The sequence below is a fragment of the Dreissena polymorpha genome, chromosome 8 (genome assembly GCF_020536995.1).
Source record: "Dreissena polymorpha isolate Duluth1 chromosome 8, UMN_Dpol_1.0, whole genome shotgun sequence".
In the NCBI taxonomy this organism is placed as follows: domain Eukaryota; kingdom Metazoa; phylum Mollusca; class Bivalvia; order Myida; family Dreissenidae; genus Dreissena; species Dreissena polymorpha.
The window spans coordinates 84,313,019-84,334,510 of record NC_068362.1 but is presented as its reverse complement, the minus strand read 5'-3'; the positions used below and the strand labels follow the sequence as shown (position 1 = coordinate 84,334,510).

General features: G+C 35.9%; 1 protein-coding gene across 1 annotated transcript in view; it reads left to right on the top strand.

The window, feature by feature from the left end:
• LOC127842280 (homeobox protein slou-like) overlaps positions 1-1,931 on the top strand; it is a 15,128-nt gene extending 13,197 nt beyond the window's left edge. Inside the window, exon 2 of the mRNA XM_052371715.1 lies at positions 853-1,931. Within this exon, the coding sequence (XP_052227675.1) occupies positions 853-1,403 (551 nt within the window). The 3' untranslated portion in view covers positions 1,404-1,931. The remainder of the gene's footprint in view (positions 1-852) is intronic.
• The last annotated feature ends 19,561 nt before the right edge of the window (positions 1,932-21,492 follow it).

The following is a 21,492-nucleotide window of genomic DNA, read 5'->3' as shown; positions in this document are numbered from 1 at the left end:
GTTCCAATAACCGATATGAAAAAAATTGTTTAGATTATCAAAAAAAAAAAGAAGCTGTTGACAGAATTTAACTGAATTTACTGTGTGGATTTTTGTTGCGTTCCTTCTTACTCCTTATCCCTTCCCCGCGCCTAGTTACTATTAAACCATCTTAACAGCCAAGATACTTCAAATCGCTACTGTATAACATTAGTCCAACATCGCAGACTGTTTCTCGTCTCATAACGTGTTTATCTCAATAATTTGTTGATCGGGATAGTATTTCCTTGCGCCACGCAACATTAAGCACGTGCAATGCACGTGATGGACGCGGCCATTTGTTCGTTTGACGTGCAACAATCCGCGCGTTGACACTGACACAAGTAGGAAACTACGAGTCATTTGAGACGTAAATCATTCCCGAGTATCCCGCGGAAAATATTTTCTCTGAAAATCGTTTTGTAAACTACGCCGAAATACGCTTATTTTAGGCGTTCAGTCTTCACTACATTCGAATGTAAATGTAGGCAATCTGCGCCTATAGGTGTTACGGGATACAAATAATTAAAAAAGTATACACTTCCTATTTATTGGTTATTATATATATAAAAGAAGTGTATAGTTATGATTTTTTAAGCAAAAACAGTTGAAGTAGAAGTAGTGGTGGTGGTTACGGTGGAAGTAGCAGGAGCAGTACTTGCAGTACAAGTAGTAGGAAAACAATCAAAATATATTAGAAGCAGCAGCAGTTGTACAAACTGCAGATTTTTCAATGTTATCCCTCTCGATGGGACGCATAAATGCGAGTACTGATTTGTAAAAAAAGACGTATTAATACTAAGTATTTTAGCACACGATTATGTTTCTTTACAGATGTATGTCGCTCTGTGCCCGGCGGTGACTTCGATCGTGTCTCCGAAAAGCATCCGGCGGAACACAGCTTTACCGACGATGACGACGTCGACGAGAATCTCAGTGTCTGTGATATGGACGACATGGCCGACGGCGAAAACGCGCTACACACAGACGACAGTTCTCGAGGCGGAAAACCACGTCGCGCGCGCACTGCGTTTACATACGAACAGTTGGTCGCATTGGAGAATAAATTCAAGACGACGCGGTATCTATCGGTCTGCGAACGCCTTAATCTGGCGCTAACACTAAATCTCACAGAGACGCAGATTAAAATCTGGTTCCAGAATCGCAGAACGAAATGGAAGAAGCAGAACCCCGGCTTGGATGTGAACAGTCCCACAATTCCCAGCGCAGGAAATACGTCATCGTTCAGTTCGCCATTCGGTGGCATGTTGTACAGTCACGGGTTACACCCGTATTTCCCCATCAGCTCATACGGTCTGATGAAAGCGAGATCTTTTGCCGGACAGATACCAGTATTTCCGCATCATTTTTCGCAAAATGTTTAACAATTAACTTGCAATATTACTTTTTGCGATATCAAATTATGTTGACATTGGAAAGAGTATTTGATGCATTTTCTTCGAAGACAAGCTATACAGACCGTCGGTCTACTATGCTATGTGTAAACACTGCGTATTACAATTTGTTAGTGATATTGAGCTTCAAAATTGTATCTGGTGAAATCGCAAATGTTAAAAGGTGGTAAAACTGTAATGTCTTGAATAAAACTTTCAAGGCGAATTTAAGGAGCAACTTTACTTGGCGAAAAGGCAGAACGGTCGATATGCGTTAAAGAAATGATGTGTAAACGTTTTATGTCAACTTGACGTTATTAGACACAAGTTTTGCCGTCAACAACTGCAGTGTAAATAATATAAAAGGTTGATATATTGTTTAGATATATATTGTAGATTACTTCAACCAGGATGTTGACAACGTCTTGAACAAGTTTACTGTGTAATCTAACTTAACTACATGCATAGGTACTTTTTATTTATTTTCGCAAGTGCGAACCAAAATAAACTTTAAAAATATGGAACAGATGCTGCTGTTGTTGTTTTTTCCATAAAGTGTTTTACTATGTTTAAGCAAACCGGGCTGTTTAGCAGAATGGTTTAATATTTGCGGGACGAAAACCGGCCCGACCCAAGAACAATGCATGGAATATGTAAAAAAATTCTCCAATTAACTGACTTTTCAAAATTCTAAATGTGTTTTGTTTTGATAGCTTTGCCTCAAAATAGTATTGAATGTCATTACCAGAAGGTTTAACAGTAACTTAGCAATACAAACATATAGTATTTATCAGGCACTTTTCATTAAATACGTTATTTGTCTTCACAACACGAGTAGTGTATTTTTAATTGCAACTTAATTTCACTTTTTTAAACCATACAGATCTGAGCAATTATATTGACTGCGGAACAATTGAAATAAACGCCTTTAAAACAACAAAACCCAAGGTATAATTTGAAGGAAAAAATATTTGTTTTTAATTTGGGTCATACACTTTTTTGCATGTAACCAGTAACACCCAGACAATACATTTTAAGACTGTATATTGCACACTAGTAAAATATTGACATTCAATATTCTTATTCTCGAAATGAACGGACACATTCATAAACATGCACTTTCTTACTTTGAAGATTGCTCACTGTTTACTTTAGGCTACACCATTACAGTATACACGAGTCAAGTCCGATCGATTGAATTACCCAATGTGTCTTTTTAAGTCATCGGTATTGCTCCATAAACGACGAAAGTAATTATTCCACCAGCAGCCCGGACCGGCCATTTGAGGCATAATTGATTACCGATGGTAAGTTGTGACATGTTTAAGACATCTGGGCCTCATAAACTTTTCTGACGGGACAGGGGCGATTGGGTGATTGGACAAGGATCACATTTTTTCGACGGCTTTTTTATGTCGCCAATGACGAGCAAATTTGTTACATCCAGGGACTGTATCACCAACATATTCGTAGTGTTTGGATAACAATTACGGACCACTTGTGTTCAACGACCAATTTAATGTTGACTTTTGTATGTAAAACTTGATCACTTGGAGCAATTTTTTTCACGAGATACATTTAAATAAAAACTCTGAGCCTTTAAAAGTCATAAGTATAAGATGAAATCTTGAACAGGGGCACACCACCTCATGGGACAAGAGTAAATACTATTTTTTCATTTAACCCATTTATGCCTAGTGGACTCTCCCATTTTTCTAAATTGGATTAATGTATTGCCAAAATTAGGGATGTCTAGTATATTTATTTCTATATTTAGAATATTTCTTACAGAAATTCCTTCAAGCAAACAGGGCAGACCCAGATGAGACGCCGCATCATGCGACGTCTCATCTGGGTCCACGCTGTTTGCCAAGGCCTTTTTTCAAGACGCAAGGCATACATGGGTTAAACAATAACGATGTCGCATATATTTCTTTGTATACATCTTAATATTTCTATTTTTCCTTATACTATACTCGTATAGATAGATGTGTATACCCTTAATACAGACGCTCGAAAGCACCTATATGCGTCAGAGTTTCATTTTCATAAATGACAACAACTATTACTAGATTAATAATGATACAAACAAGCTCGAATTATATCAGTAATACCATAAAGCAGCGATTTCATCTAGTTTAGCTTTGTCATATTTTAATACCGAATCAAACCTTTGACAAGGTAATTAAGAAGAATATTATTGGATGTATTTTCCCACGTATGATTTAAAACAATACGGCAACACAATGTAAATTGAAACACGTTTTGTTCAAACAGTTTAAACAAATTGCCTTAACCCGCAAACATACGAAAAAAAGGATAAACATATTAAGCTAATTTCGTGACACAAAACAATAAATTACAATATCTTGGCAAATTACCAGTTTACTGGCTTATAGCTCATCACTATTTATCAATCATCTTGTAACTCCCCGTACTAAACACATTTTACACCGCACTCGCATTATCTGAAATCGGCAAATCACCTTAAATACCAAAGTTGGTAATGATCGAAAAACCGACACTTGCTCGCAATTTGGAGGCCATATTAATGGGCTTAATGGCCCAGAACCTCACCAAAAACTCGATTTCAAATGGAAAATAATCGGAAATTATGACTGCATGATTAAAATTGATCGCCGGTAACACCGGCTTGTCCCTGGTATATGAACACCGGCTGGCCCGGCAACAATTGCGTCCAATCGTCAAAATGAGACAGACGCGATCCCATGTAGCTGTTTTGGGGATGTTTACGTCATCAGACTCGAGATTATCGGATGGTTTTTTCAACAAAAACATAGCTGATAATTAAAAGATGAGCAGTAAAAACATCAAATGAACAATTCGACACAATCATAACGTAGAACACATGATTATATTAATACTCGAATAAAGTACCTTGCCTGATTAATTCGAGACTTGGAAAAAGTATATTGGCTGAATATATAAATAGTCGTTATTCGAGAGGGATACAAAGTACATTAGCTTATTTTAACAATACGCTCTAAAAGAACATCAACTGATCAAATCCAGACCTGAACAAAGTACATCCGCTGATTATTTCAGTAAGATCTCAAAGTACATAGCCTGATCGATTCCAGACCTGAACGAAGTGCATCAGCTGAACATTTTAGCACGATCTCAACGTACATATCATGATTGATTTCAGACCTGAACAAAGTTCATCCGCTGATCATTTCTTTACGATCTCAAAGAACATAGCCTGATCGAGTCCATACCTGAATAAAGTACATCCGCTGATTTTTTCAGTAATATCTCAAAATTCATAGCCTGATCGAATCCAGAACTGAAGAAAGTACATTTGCTGATTATGTCAGCTAATTATTTCAGTAAGATCTCAAAGAATATAGCCTATGCTTATCGAATCCAGACCTGAACAAAGCACACCAGCTGATAATTTCAGTAAGATCTCAAAGTACATAGCCTGATCGAGTCCACACCAGAACGAAGTACATCCGCTGATTATTTCAGTACGATCTCAAAGTACATAGCCTGATCTATTCCAGACACGAACGAAGTACATCGGCTAATTATTTCAGTACGAACTCAAAGATCATAGCATGATCAATTCCAGACCTGAACGAAGTACATCCGCTGATTATTTCAGTACGATCTCGAAGTACATAGCATGAACAATTCCAGACCTGAACGAAGTACATCCGCTGATCATTTCAGTATGATCTCAAAGTACAAAGACTGATCGAATCCACACCTGAACGAGGTGCATCAGCTGAATATTTTAAGTACATAGCGTGATCGATTCCATACCTGAACAATGTACATTCGCTGATAATTTTAGTACAATCTCGAAGTACATAGCCTGATCGATTCAAGACCTGAACAAAGAACATAAGCTGATTATTTCAGTAAGATATCAAAGTACATAGCCTGATCGATTCCAGACCTGAACAAAGTACATCCGCTGATCATTTTAGTACGATCACGAAGTACATAGCATGATCGATTCAAGACCTGAACAAAGTACATCCGCTGGTCATTTCAGTACGATCTCGAAGTACATAGCATGATCGATTCCAGCAGCTTGTGTTTCACTTCTTTATACTGAACTAAGTACATCCGCCAATCATTTCAGTACGATCTCAAAGTACATAGCCTGATCGAGTCCACACTTGAACGAAGTCCATCCGCTAATTATTTCAGTAACGTCTCAAAGTACATAGCATGATCAAATCCAGCCCTGAACATTTGAGCAACATTTATGGAGCACAACCAACCAAACATGAAGCACATTATTCTTGTAGTTTCAAAGACGTTTTTTTCAATCATTTACGATTTCAGTCTAGCCCCGGGCCATGATTAGAACAATCATTGTAGAGGGCTATTAGATATATTAACGATAGCAACACGACAAACAATAAGCCTTCTTGCGGTTTCAGATGAGGTGATTGTTTCAGTTACATGTATTTATTGCATAAGTCTATAAAAAATCAGTTTGCCTTAGGTGAGAATTTTTTTTTTCCACAGGCACACTATTTGAACAATCTTTGTTGAGGACTATTAAATATATTTTGATAACAACACAACAAATAATAAACATTCTTGCGGTTTCAGATAAGGCGTTTTTTCAGTTATTTATTGTATAAGTCTACATAAATCTGTTGACCATAGGTGGCAATTTTCTACCACAGGCACATGATTTGAACAATCTTTGTAGAGGACTGTTAGAATACTATACATTACCATTATTAAACCGGTGAGCCTTACGGTTTTAGTGGAATTGTTTTAACCATCTATTGTTAGGTTTAGTAACCTACATATGCATCGAATTTGAACGATTTATATAACTTTGAAAGAGGATTATGCATTTAACGTTTCGTGTAAATCTGTCAAGCGGTTTATAAGATGCCTGTTAAAGTAAATTGTTGACGACTTTCGACACACGACACAGGACTGACGACGGACGACACAGAACGCCTTGGAACCACCCACCACAATAGCTTATAATGCGTCCTTAAAATCAACAACATTTTTGTGTTTTCTCGGTACAACCTTGTTTTGTTTCCTTTTCTTTTTGTCTGTGTGTACCTTCTTTAACCGTTTCACGAATAAACTGCCTTTGACGTTCATATTTCCAAAACCATAAAACGTATTTAATATATCTTGTCTCTTTCCTCGAATTATTTTATCCCATAACTGGAACCGACATTTTATACAGTTATGCCGTCTGAACCTTTTAGATCGAATCCTTTTCCCGCTTGCAAGCAAATATCAAGTCCCTGTAGTTCTCAGTTTGTTTTCTTACTTTTTGTCTCCTTGTTCCTTCATTCCATTTTCTCTTTTATCTACAATGTTTCCTTTCTGGGATTTTTTATGATGCTCAAGTGTGTGGAGTGGGTTCATTGGTCTCATCTCGATTCGTATCTGACCATCATTCAACCGTATTGGAATTTACACCATTGAGTGTGTTTGTTTCAGTAATATCAGTTTGACCACTGCCATCAATTGAAAGAGATTGTGTTACAGCATGGTTTTCTAGTCCACGAACTATCCAGGAAGAAATGCAAATAACGTTTTCGGTTTTCTTTCTTGATGCCATCACTAGTGATGACACTTAACAATAGGAAATTCTTAAAGTACTTTATTTTAAGTTTGCAACTGTCAGTGGAGACGTATTTGCGCAATCAAACATAGATTGACCCTTTCTCTGTAACAAATTAGTATTGAATCAAATTCGTTCTCCACCTTCTCATTTTTCCCCCAAAATAACATATTAGCATTTGTAAGCATTAAATCCGAATCCTTCTCCCTTAGTTACAGCACATTAATGGTTTTACTGATTTAAACTGGATTAAAAAGGCAAGTTTAATTTGCTAGGTATTATCTGTTATACGTCTGACGAGTCGAGATAAAGGCAGTTTCTTGACAACTTCCTTTATTTATTGAAGTTTGCTTATGTGTTTACCCTCTTTATATAGGGGCAACAGCCAGATACTTTTTACGCCTACTATGCAACCATTAAAATGTGTCTCCCACTTTTTCTGGCGTAATCAAAATGTCATGACTTAATTCTGTGAATGATTTGTTTATCTTAAATGTCGTGCTCGTGTTTTCTCATTCCAGTTTATTTCCCTCTTTTAACGTTTTGTTTCTGCCTTTATATTGTCGTATACTTTATACAAGTTTCTGAATCACTTTCGATTCATTATCACTGTCAACAACTCAATTTTCGTAAGTGTGTTGACGAATCCCTCGTCTGATAATAAATATTCTTCATGCTGCAAATGAAAAGGTACCAAACACTGATGTTTTTGTAAATATGTTATGTTTCGTATAAAAAAACTTACTTTATGTATAACTAGAGCATGCCATGTTATTAAGGAGTGGAAATAATATCAATATCTTAATATACCGGATATTGTTCCGTAAATTGTTAACAGTGTTGTGTTTTACAGTATTAGAAATAAAAGTTATCAATGCATAAATGCAAAAAACAACATGTTTGACAGTTCGGTAAAATGGTCATTTTTTGCATTAGGCGGACGATATAATATTTATTCATAATTTGGTGGAATTGTAAGTATGTTTCGTATATAAAAAAAACTTACTTTATGTATAACTAGAGCATGCCATGTTATCAAGGAGTGGAAATAATATCAATATGGTAATATACCGAATATTGTTCAGTAAATTGTTAACAGTGTTGGCTTTAACAGTATTAGAAATAAAAGTTATCAATACATTGATGCCCAAACTGTTTGACAGTTCGGTAAAATGGTCTTTTTTTGCATTAGGCGGACAATATTATAATTGTATTTAATTTGGTGGAAGTTATACGGTTTGCTAATATATAATATCTTTATACAAAAAACACGCTGTGTGCACACGTTATTTGCACTTGCCTACCTAAATGTCTATATACTTAATTTAAAAAAGATGTTTCGAAATGTTACTTAAATAACTTAAATAAAAGTTTTAAAATAGTAGTAAAACCAATAAATGTAAGTAAAAATGCCTCTATCCATGCCAACACAATGCCTGTCACGTCAGCTGAGATATTTCAAAATCCATACATGCTGGACAAAGACACACCAGAGGTAGATTCATAGTGGATTGTTTCTTATGTTCGACAATAAGCGTAAGTTGGGAAATTAGGCATGATGGCTTCTCGTGACACTGTATTTCAATATGCTCGTCAGTGGTCACACTACTTAGTTAAGGAATGAAACGTCGTCCATGCTGGATAAAGTACGTCCAACTGTGATATTGATATTGAAAAGATCTCAGGCTCATGTATGTCGTCGCGCAGCTTGCCAAGTTCTATGTCATCGCGCAGCGTGCCAAGTTCTATGTCATCGCGCAGCTTGTCAAGATCTATGTCATCGCGCAGCTTGTCAAGTTATATGTCATCGCGCAGTTTGTCAAGTTCTATGCCATCGCGCAGTTTGCCAAGATCTATGTCATCGCACAGCTTACCAAGTTCTATGTCATTGCGCAGCTTGCCAAGTTATATGTCATCGCGCAGCTTGTGAAGTTCTATGTCATCGCGCAGCTTGCCAAGTTTTTTGAAAATATATCAGTGCTTGAAAAATATATGCTCCGGACAATGTGCACAGAGTTGTTTTCTATATTTGACCGTGACCTTGAACTGGCATCTGGTTCTTTATGTTTACACTGGACCGCACCGGGGTTGATCGTCTGTTAACTGAACTTGTTTTTATTTTAACGTTGAACTTTGCCCGAGAAGCGTCTTCCTAATTAATTAGAAAGTCCCTTATGCTGAACAAAGTTATGACCCTATACGGTTTAAAAGATGAATTTCTTATGTTCGACCTTTGACCTTGAATTATACGCTTGAAAATATAGCTAGGACCCTTTGTTCTTGCGTATTTTTTCAATTATTCTATTATTCTTATACATTTAACAATATATTTATACTCCGGACAAATATTGGGTGTTTGTGAATCATGACACGTAGCAAACGTACATATCAAATTATTACACCAGTTGGAACACTTAACCCTTTGCATGCTGGGAAATTTGTCGTCTGCTAAAATGTCGTCTGCTGAATTTTTAAAATTAGCAGTTTCTTCGATTTTTTTCAAAGAATACTATCAGAATAGCAAACAGTTTGGATCCTGATGAGACGCCACGTTCTGTGGCGTCTCATCTGGATCCAAACTGTTTGCAAAGGCTTTCAAAATTCGGTACCCGCACTGAAAGGGTTAAACGGGTTGTTCGTGCATCTTTACAAAAGTGCATTTTATCGCATACATTTTGATAAATACATATTGTTGCTGTAAACATTCAGTTTGCATGAAGTAGACTTTCCAAGTTTTTGAGGCTTTTCCCAACACGGCTACAGCTCTCTCTAAACACGGGAAATCATATCTCCGCTCAATTTGCAGTCTCGACAATATTAATGGTTTTAGTGTTTGAAAATTAATTAAAAGGATAGAACGGTCTGAGGGACTGTAAACTGCGGTAATATACTTCTGCAATAAGTAAATAGTTTTCGTTTCGCTAAATTAACATCATATTTAAAGCATACAGTATTCGCTGTTTTACACATGTATTTCCAACGGAGGTTTGAAGAACGCGCCAAGAAAAACAAAATGTTATGTTGGCGTAATGTGGCGTTGGACCTTAACTCGTTTCTGGAACATTTAATTTCAAATTAACATGACATACAAGTCTGACCTTATTTCACGCCCGAGTTCAAGTGATTTTATGAAGCGTTTACCGACGCTGGTAAAGAGTTTAGTTGCTCTAATATTTGTTTAAACGGTTAACAATTAGTAACGTCTCCTGCTTGTTCAAAGATACATGAAGAAAGATGGTTGCATAATATGTACAGAAATTTAGATATATGTACAATGTAATTACAAGTATTAATTTATTTAAACAGTTCTATGTGCACATGAGGTTATTAAACCGATCCGTTACGATACGTAATTAACAGCAATGGTTTGGACGATAACTGCATAGAACGATGCGGTTGTTGGTTTGGACGATTACTGAACAGAAAGATGGGCTTGTTGGTTTGGACGATAAGTGCACAGACAGATGGGCTTGTGGCAGTTGTAATGAAACATTTCTGGGTTACTCGAATAGTTAAATCATATAAGCTTAATTTTCAATGTTTGGTTTTATCTTTGTCTACGACATATTTTCTTTTACGCTAGAATCACTACTCAAGAAGCATGAACAAACAGAAAACAGAAATACGACCAGACCTGGTCGCAGTCCAAAGTCCTTCCACAATGTTAATTTGCACATTCAGCAATCAAAGGTTGAGCAAAATTCACCAAGCTTTTAGAGGAGTAGAACATACACAATTTTAGACTTATATATCCTATAGTGAAAAACAGACTTATGGTCATAATTATATATTTTTTAATCGTCGCAACCAAAATTACATTAATGACTATCATCAAAACATTATGTTCAGTGAACTGTGGACGTTTGAACAAGATCCAAAGGGCAGTGGCAGAGAATTTTAAACACATACATTTTGGACTATCTATTTCAAATAGTGGAAAAGAAGAAAAAGGGGCGATAATTTGCCAAAACTTGTCTACGCCAAAACTTCTTTCTTAATGTTCATAGACGCATTAAGGTAATGCAACTGTGAATCTTGAGCGGTGTTCACCCATTACTACAAGATGACTTAAAACAAACAATTTGAAGTTCTTAAAACGAGTTGAGAATACAAACTTCAGGCGACTATATATTCTTTGTTGGAAAAGCAGACAAACAGCTATACAGTTCTGCCAAAACAATCGTCGCATTCCAAAATCGTTTCTTTGCGATCTTCTGCACATACGTAATTAAACTATGAAAGTTTGAGCGAGAGTTCTACACACATGCTCCGGGCCGTACGAATGGACGGAGAAGAGCAATGCTAAATGCCTCTCACTCCACTGGGACACGAAAAAACACCAATTAATTTCACCGTACCCAATACAGTATTCAGTATCCGTTACTCTGGTGACAAATTAAGTCATTACATTTTTTGCGTATGTTTTAAAGATCCAAGGTATTTAAATATGATGTAATTTGTTAAATATCAACTGAAGCGAGTAGTTTCAATCAGATATCACGGTGGGTTTTATTGGGCACCCCTGACTCAATGTCATCCTTTTTATAACTCAATTAAGGCGATGTATAAACTTATTATAGTTATTGGTCATAGATATATCATTACGATAACCATAAATTTATACTTTCAAACTGAGCTACAGGCTTTTGATGTATCATTAAAATCATTAAAACACGTTCATTTTAAAACCCGATTATTATTATATATTAAGTTTGTCATTAAAGTGATTTATTTGCTCCGTTTCTTTTACTGCATTATATCTATGAAAACATCATTTCCATCTTTGGATGAACTACTAATCGGACGCGTTAATTTGTGCTCGGCGTTTTTTAAAATAGTGTTTGTACAAGCTTGTATGTCTTGGGTTTACCATATAAATTAAAAGTTCGTTAATGGTCAATGGTAATAATGGTCTTTCTGTTCTCGATACATGTTATACAACACCCAAATATATACTGTTGCAAATATGAACACGGTTTGAGGATGTTTTTAATTAGTCTATTTACGTAAAGATCAAGCTATAAAACTCTTTATTTGTAAACCAAGATAAGATGATAATGCCTATTCGCTTAAAACAATTCGGGGTTTACATGGTTAGCGCACAATTTCGAGTCGTTGTGGGTACTTTAAATTTCATTGAATTTTGCACTTTCCAATTATCTCCCTTGATAGTTAAAGACTAAATCAGATGAATTGCACATTTTTTTCAACTACTTTTAATCTTCTGTTTTATTGTTGATTTACATTTTTATAGAGTAGAAATTCATTGTTTATTTTGTCTTATTTATATGGTTTTTTTTGGCACGTAGCAACAACATATGTTAATAATGATTTCTTTGAACAGCATGAATCCAAACACAAAATTATAAAACTTTATGTAAATTGAAGTGTAAGTACAGAATATATTCAATATCTATTACATACGGATGAACGATGACGCCCGTGGTAACGTACTACAAGGACCAACTTTTTGAGCGTTTTTAGAGACGTAACTGACTTAGGTTTACCATTATGCGTTCATTGTGAATCTCCTGTGGAGTTATCTTTGCGTTAAATGTTCGGTCCTAAAATGCTTTCAGTTGCACCTAACGTTCGCCTCTGACCGTTTGTTTCGTAAAAAGCAATATTGAAGATCGCCGCGAACGTTTAAAGATGGCGATAGAATTACCACTGATTATGGGGGATTCATTTTGAAATAACGCATAAATTTGCAATTTTAAGCAAATATTTGAGTGGTTATCGACCGTAACAATTTTGACTAAAGATTTTACTCTATAAAATTACATATTTTGTCACCGTAATTTCATTCTCCAACAACAAACCCGTCTGCCAATTTGTTTCTTTAGTGAACTACCTGACGAGTGCGTTAGCTAACGATCATTAACGTTCGCAGCGAACGTTCGCCAACTGTTAGAAACGTTCGCCAACATTCGCCTTAACAATACGAGCAACAGAAGTTGCATCAATCAAGGTGTATATATTTTTTTTTTATAGTTTTTAGTAAAGAATACAACAACACATGTAGTCCGGTGTAATAAACTGGAATGAAAGTTTTCTGGGATTAAACATGTAATTGTGTATTAAAAAATAAACGAATTGTGTGGTGGTGGCGATTCGAAGGCGTTCAATCAGTAGTATATATACACAATCGTATATACATATATAATGTATGATGCATTTATTTTCAAATATATTCAGGTACATCGATTAAAACTTCATAATTTAAATGCATATTTGTTTTAAATACAAACATGAAGAAAAAGAAAATAGTTTATTTTTTCTCTGTGTTTCTTTCCATTCTCTGTAATGGAACGTATACAAAATTTTAATTAATTTAAATATAAATACACACGTAGATGACAATCAATGCCATTCAGACATATTGTATAACATATAATGATGACTATATATTTACAAGTAGTGAACTTTTTCCATTAAAATGCAAGCATAAAGAAAAGCCCTTAGAAAGGTTTCATCATTTGCGCCTCGATACAATTTTTAGAATTTCTTCGACTGAATTGGAAATACTTGTGAAGTAATATTTACAATTCGTACTGGCAATACTTGGCCTATCAACAAAAACTGCCAGAAATTAAAACAAGCTATATCGCTTGCATACAGAGGACGATTCCGGACATTTCTTGGACAGATGTGGTAATGTTGTTAGAAGGATCTAGCAAAGCGTGTCTAATACGGCGAATAAAGGCTCAATTCCATGGTTTGTTTGCTCCTGTCTTAGCCATCAATCGCCCGGAAGAAATCTCTATGTTTAGATCTCACAACGTGGTAATTTTTCAACGGAATCCTCACCGAAACCCATTAAAAGGCGAGACCAGAAATAGGGGTCGTCCGAGACTCATGTTATCGCGGGACCCTTGGGAAAACAATAATTACATTGAATAGGCTAATTATATTGGAAATTAGACCAGAAGAATGCAATATTGTGACACGATGCTATTACTGGATAGCTTCAAATCCTATTACGCGCTATCGATGATAAGGGGATTAATCAAAGACGGTGATTCTGCAACTTTGAGGGTTCACTGTAGGTCCCTTGATTTGGTTATTAGATTGATGCCACTGTCGAAATAAACGGGTGTTTGTTGCCGATTAAATATGGCAAAATGGTTACATACAGTGGCAATGGCCAAACTAATTTAAATATTGTCGCTCAGTACTCATTCGTAACGTACATCGAAAAATGTCAACATATTTGTGTAGAGAGTGTATAGTTTTAGCCGGATTGAAGAAAGTTTATCCGGTTAGGATAAGTTAATAAAATAGGGCAATCTTTAGCGATTATGAAAGTTTTACTGAACAACCAAATATGGTTCAGTTTTTCAAAACATTCCTAGCGTGGTTGACTTTCACGGACAACAGTGTGTCTTGTGTACATTCTTCATCTTTGAATACGAACATCCTGATAATACATATTCATGAATCGAGCCTCGGTCTGGAAAATCTGGGTTTAATACATGTGCATAAAGTGCCATCCCAGATTAGCAGATTAGCCTGTGCAGTCCGCGGAAAGCTTTGTCCGTGATGACCACACAGGCTAATATGAAACGACATTTTACGCAATTAGTCTGAACAAGAAGGTTATAGGTCGTAGGTCGCTCGCATGAGACTTCGTGGAGTTTAATTGTCTTGGGCAGTTTTTGGGAAGTTTCCGAAATCATTATCAAACTTGGTCGAGACACCATTTGAACAAAGGTTCGGGTTCATGAAGATTGCAAAACTGATTTCTAGAGGGTCCATTATTTTCATTACAGCCATATAAGAAAAAACCCATCTCCCGGGTGGTCATCATTTTCAATTGCCTTCAACCATTTTTGAAATCGGGGAAACTATGATACAACACGTAACCACCAATTTGGGCCAATTTTCAACCCTTCGGCCATGCTTTAAACAAACTTTGTAGAGGACCACCATACGATGTTACATACAATGTACACAATACCAAACCATTTTGGTTTAGCGGTTTCAGAGGAGAAGAGTTTTCAGATTCCACTATAATATGTATAAAAGAACAGCAAAAAAAAAACAAGCTACCCCGTCCCCAAGCGAGGACAATATCGACTCCTTAGGCATGATTTGATTAAACTTGGTAGAGACAACCATACTCTGCAATAGTATTTAATATTAAATACTAAACCTCTGAGCAGTGTTCATTCGGAGGGAAGTTTTCAATATGTACACATAATGGAAAAAGAATTCTGCGCGGCGGGACAATTTTTAGGCTATTGGCTTTAGTCAATTACGGCCCCTGGACTCGGCCTGGTATAGCTGGGATCTACGTCATTTATGTAAATAGCGCCCCTTGAAAAAATACCCTCTACGAAATTGTGTACTGGTGGCTTGACTAAAATAGGTAGGTGCATAGTTCTGCAGTAAATCAAGCATGCATGATCTTTGTTTAGGATGATGATAAATCTTGCTTAAAATTGTACACTATTTCACTTTCATTATCAATTAATATTCATAAAATTTAATTTTATATATTTAATGTAAAATCTTATATGAATATCATATATTAATCCTTAACATAATAAATCTATTATTTGACCGCCTAATCACCCATGCATAACTCACTGTCTTTTTTACCATATTCTAGCTTGCAACTGAGCACACAGATGGAAATCAATCCGAAACTTTCGAGTAAAGCCAAAACAATTATGTTTGCTTATTTGAAGTTTAAGAATAACAAGAGAGATAACTGCAGTTGGGTTTATATAGTTTTCCATCTGAGTCGCCTCCCGTACAAACGCTCAAATATTAGTTGTGTTTCGATAACAAAGTTTTCTTAAAATATTAATATTCATTGTCGTTCGAGGCGCGTGTGTGTAAATGTGTTCATGCACGTGTATGCGTGGGTACAAGATGATATGGTGCATGAACGCGTATGCGTGTGTACGTGCGAGCGTGCATAGGTGCGCACGTGCGTATGTGTGATGTGTTGTGCGCTTTTGCGTGCGTTTGCGTTCGTTCGATGATTGTGTGAGAGGGTATTTCGAAGTGATAGCATGTGATAAGAACCAATTAGCATTGAGTAATGTGATAAGTGAGCTATTAAGCTTTTTAACAGAGTTGAAATGGCGGAATTAAAGAAACACTATGTTGAAGACCATTTAACCTGGTACATGGATTTTGAACTACACAAATGTGCCTATCACTTGGCCATCTGATTACACTGTACTAGGTTATGAATATGAGAATTAAACCTGCTAAAAAGTTATTGAAGAGATAATGACCTAATCATTATCGACACCAACCGGCCACGTGGCGATCGAGTTTATACTAAAGGATCTTGCACAGGTAATATTCGCACAGTTTTCATGCATTTTTTCTCTATCGCAGTCACGAATTAGCCATTAGGCTGAGTAGGCACCTACCCATGTGCCCCGCGACTTTTAAGGGCCCCGTGATACCGCGACGAAAGAATTTTTTAAAAACTTTTTTTGGCCTAATCTAATGACATGACAAAGCCAATTATTTAACATCAATTGTATGTTCCGATCACAGGTATTGGGCGCGTGGCCAAGTCACTTTTACACTATCAATATGTCATAAAACAACTTTTTTTCATAAAAAAACTAAAAAAAAAACTGATATAATATATATATAAACAAGGTAGGTATCTCTTGACACAGGAAAATCACCTACATAAACATTTTAAGCCATTAAGTGCCTAAATGGCGGTCGATTTTCGTAAACTATGTACCATTTTGTTGGGAAAGGATGCCTCGTGACGATAAACGACCACGAACGGCTACTTGCCAACATAAACTACAAGAAAAGCTTCTCGAACTCTTAGAAATGCTAGGTCGGCTTCGATCTGACCGAAGGTTCAGTGCCGATTTTTACAAGAGTAAAAGTATCGAAATACCCCAGCTACCGAACATAATCCGCATTATTGAAGCCGATCTAGCATTTCTACGAGTTCGAGAAGTTTTTCTTGAAGTTTATGTTGTCAAATAGCCGTTCGTGGTCATTTATCGTCACGAGGCATCCTTTCCCAACAAAATGGTACATAGTTTACGAAAATCGACCGCCATATAGGCACTTAATGGCTTAACATGTTTATGTAGGTGATTTTCCTATGTCAAGAGATACCTACCTTGTTTATATATATTATATCAGAATAAAAAAAAAAACATTGATGAAAAAAGTTGTTTTATGACATATTGATAGTGTTAAAGTGACTTGGCCACGCACCCAATACCTGTGGTTCCGATTAAAGGCTTGACATTGCCTTTCCAAGTGACAATAATTTATTATTTGCAAAAAGTATTGTTTTGTTGGTGATTTCGTTTTCAATATGTTTATGAGGGGGTACGGCTGGGATAGAATTCAACACAGTCTTCTTTCACTCTGAGGGTCAGGGGCGTGGGCCCAAAACTTTTCACTGCCTATGGGCCTCCGGGCTGCTAATACGGCACTGCTCTAACGTACTATATTTTGCATTTTCCGTGAACAAAATATGGAATTCGGGGATTTATAAATAAGTCCATTTTTCATCGGCGACGCGAATTAAAATAAAACTGGCATTATAACACTTAATATTTATCACCATCCTTAAATGTACATTTAAACAATATAAAACCCATTTTACAGTTGCATCCAAGCCATATTATTATCTTTAAATTCTGTCACAAAAATAATAACGTTTACAAATAATGTATGCTTTCTTGTGAAATATTGAAGAAGTAATTATTTTGTACTACTATCGCCGTTGTTCCGACTGTAGTACCAGAAAGGGTAATCACGTGACAAACAAGATGTCGACGTCCGTGCCGAGATAGGTATTTTTCCAACCTCCGCGCAGAGATTTGAATGGAACCAGCAAAGCTGGATCAAATCCCAGCCTTCATAACCAACGACGTGATGATAGCCTAGCCACGTGGAACTATAATCTTTCCGTTGTTATTTTTACCGTTTTTTTCAATTTAGGTAATTTATTTGTTATTATTAACTTAAACATATACTATTTTATAAATATGAAAGAAAATAATACAAATTTTCATAATTTATTTTATGCTTTCCGGTTGTTTATAGAGAATTTTACAGTGAATTAAAACTGATTATTTCATTGTTTCAAACAGTGAAAATTAACAGTATACACTTATTTGATGGATGCGCGGTGAACAGTCAAAACTGTTTCCCAAGGTATCAGGGATGATTTTGGTGCTGTTGCCCGAGGCCGATTGGCCGAGGGCAACAGTTCCAAATGTCAGCCCTGATACCGAGGAACAACAGTTTTGACTGTTCACCAAGCATCCATGAAATACGTGTTTTATTACCTGATCAAATTTCAAACATAGAAATAACAGCAAACTAAATTTTTATTTACACACAACAGTAATCGATAAAATAAATAATTTTGACTGTTTAACTGTAAAATGACGTCATTTTTTCGACGAAATGACGTCATTATTCCAGCGGGCAACAGTTCAAACTGTTGACCGGTCAACAGTTCTATATACACCGGTAACAGTTTATAACATTGCAAATTTCTTTTTCGACGAGGAAATAGCAAAAATTAATTAATTATCATTTATATAAGACATCACGTAATAATGAAAATTATCGATAATTTTAACTGTTTACTGTGAAATGACGTCATTTTTTGACGAAATGACGTCATTATCCCAGCGAAATTCTTTAGTTAAACTCTTTAACAATGTATATAAACGGTGAAAAAAAGCATAAAATAAAAAGAAAATTTGTTGAATTCGGTGGAGTATCGATTTTTATTCACTCGTGATCATAGAACATATATATTTCTACTCGTGGCTGCGCCACTCGTGAAGATATTATTTTCTATGATTATTCGTGAATTAAAATCGATAATCCACCGAATCCAAAAAATATCCTCTATATAATACTAAGACTAAAAAGTCCTACCAAATCTGGTATGATTTTATTGTGATGGAGAGCATTGAACGACAACTCTTGGTATTTTCGCCGTTTTATACTTGGTATTACTTGTATTAATTGTTTAAATGCCTCTCACTTTCTAGTCATATCAGCAAGAAAGTGAATAGCGTTTATTTCGTATTTATATGTTTAGGTTATTATAGTTGATATTTCACTTACATATTAACTGTAAGAAAGCAACCAAAGTATTTGTCTCGAGCAAACTAGCACTAGCAACAGGTAGAGCTTGTCATTTTATCACTCGGAAAATAGAAATTATGTTATGCTAAATAAAGTAGGTAACGAATGGGAAACTGAAACACGGGGTATTATGCAAACGAGCATTGGTACTTGAATAAAAAGCAGTCAAGTAACGAAGTCATATTGTATATTTTGTCAATGTGAACTGTTGTTGTTAAAGACATTTTGTAGTTTGAAGTAGTAGTTAAGAAAGGGGTTCAATTAAAACAAACATCAGTTTAACAAATAATAATTTTAGACTTAATGATGCTTCTAGGGTTATATTTATTCACTCACGGGAAGTTCAATTAGTTCCATATTTAGACTTTTCAATGGAGTTCCAGGACTCATATATTTCAATAATTTCGATGGAGTTTTATCACTCCTTTATATTTATTAATTTCGAGGCACGTGTCTTATTATCGGAAAGAATTCCAATCAGAGTAAATGCTTTTGGGGCATTACAATAAAAAAAATCATGTGAAACCCACTAATAACAGACTTTTTGCATGAATACGTTAGCTTTAGAATAATGAATTGAGACTCAGGGTTTTCAGATGTGTTTGAATAGAAAGAGAGAAAGATATTGTATATGTTTGCGTATGGTTAGAAATGAATTATTTTGTGATTCCGATTCGATTTCTTTTAAAGTAACATAAATACTTAAAATCAAGGAATATTTTGCAAAATAAAGAGAACACATAAATCAATTAGTGTTCCTTGCAGCCAAAGCCAAAATTTCAACGCTAGATGTGGTATATCAACATATTTAACAACATAAAAAAAAACTCTTTTTTATTTCTTGTACGAAAATATATTCCATGTTAATTTTCCGCCACCGTATCCGAACATTTACGAGCGAACGTGGCTGGCTTCGGGCATCGTCGGAAAAACTACGTATTCATGAGAACTTCGTCTTGCTTCCGAAGCTACCCGAAGCCAAGCTCGCGTTCGCTCGTGAATGAACATAAGCGTTCGTATACTGAAACATCGGTAGGACAGGAAGCGTTAATAACGTTTTTGGTTAGCGTCATGTCTGGATTTTTTTTATATCTTTGTTCTACATAGGAAGACTGTATTGAATTATATTGCCACGTAAGGCCAAAATTTATATCGTTGCATATTTCCAGAAAAAATGGCTATACGGCGCCATTGTATTAATTAAAGCATGTCCATGGTTGATTGCACTTTACTGTTATCAAATGTCGATACATTCTTAAGGACACATATCTTTATCCGTCTGAACAAACCAGGAATGTTAAAGGTTTCATTAGCAAATGTCAGTGTCCTTAAGTGCATTCAAGAAAAAATGTTTTATCGAACTTATATGAACCGCGCTCTGTGAAAAGGGGTTTAATGCATGTGCGTAAGGTGTCGTCCCAGATTAGGGACGACGCTTTCCTACAAACTGGATTTTTGTGATGAATAGACTGTCTTTAAAAGACAAATATCATAAAAGCGGAAAGTGTCGTCCCTGATTAGTCTATGCAACCCGCACATACATTATACCCCTTTTCACAGAGCGCGGCCCTTATAAAAATTACATATTTTTGTGTACGCCATATGTGCTCGCGGAAGAAAATTTGTGAGAAGGATATTAGTCTGCACAGCTTGAATCATATTGCAAAATAATAAACCTTTTGCAATCATTTGGTAAAATCTAAAATCCAATTAACATCGGTCCGAAATAGCATATCCCAATACCGTCGTCAGTGTCGAATATCGTCTTTATCTCTTTATGGATAAACCGCTAACAAGACTATGTGCGCAAACTTGTTGCCACTGACATGTAGAATCCCGGTGTATGACATGTTTATGATTTTGTTGAAAACATGTGTATGTGCAAATATTTAAAATTTCATGGAATAGTTAATTTTAATCAAGTGAGATGGGTTTTTTCATCGGAGTGCCCTAAGCTTGTCAATACTAATAAAACTCCCCCCCCCCCCCCGCGCTCTGTGAAAAGGTGATTAAATGCATGTGCGTAAAGTGTCGTCCCAGATTGATCATTGACGACACTTTCAGCCTAAACTGGATTTTTTGCAAAGAAGAAACTTTCTTTAAACGGAAGATATCAAACAAGCAGTGAGCCTGTGCGGATTGCACATGCTAATCCGGGACGACACTTTAAAGGGATCTTTTCACGCTTTGGTAAATTGACAAAATTGAAAAAAGTTGTTTCAGATTCGTAAGTTTTCGTTTTAGTTATATTTGTGAGGAAACAGTAATACTGAACATTAACCATGCTCTAATATAGCCATTATATGCATCTTTTGACGATTTTAAAACCTAAAAATTATAAAAGCGTTGCAACGCGAAACGATTGAATAATTTGGAGAGTTC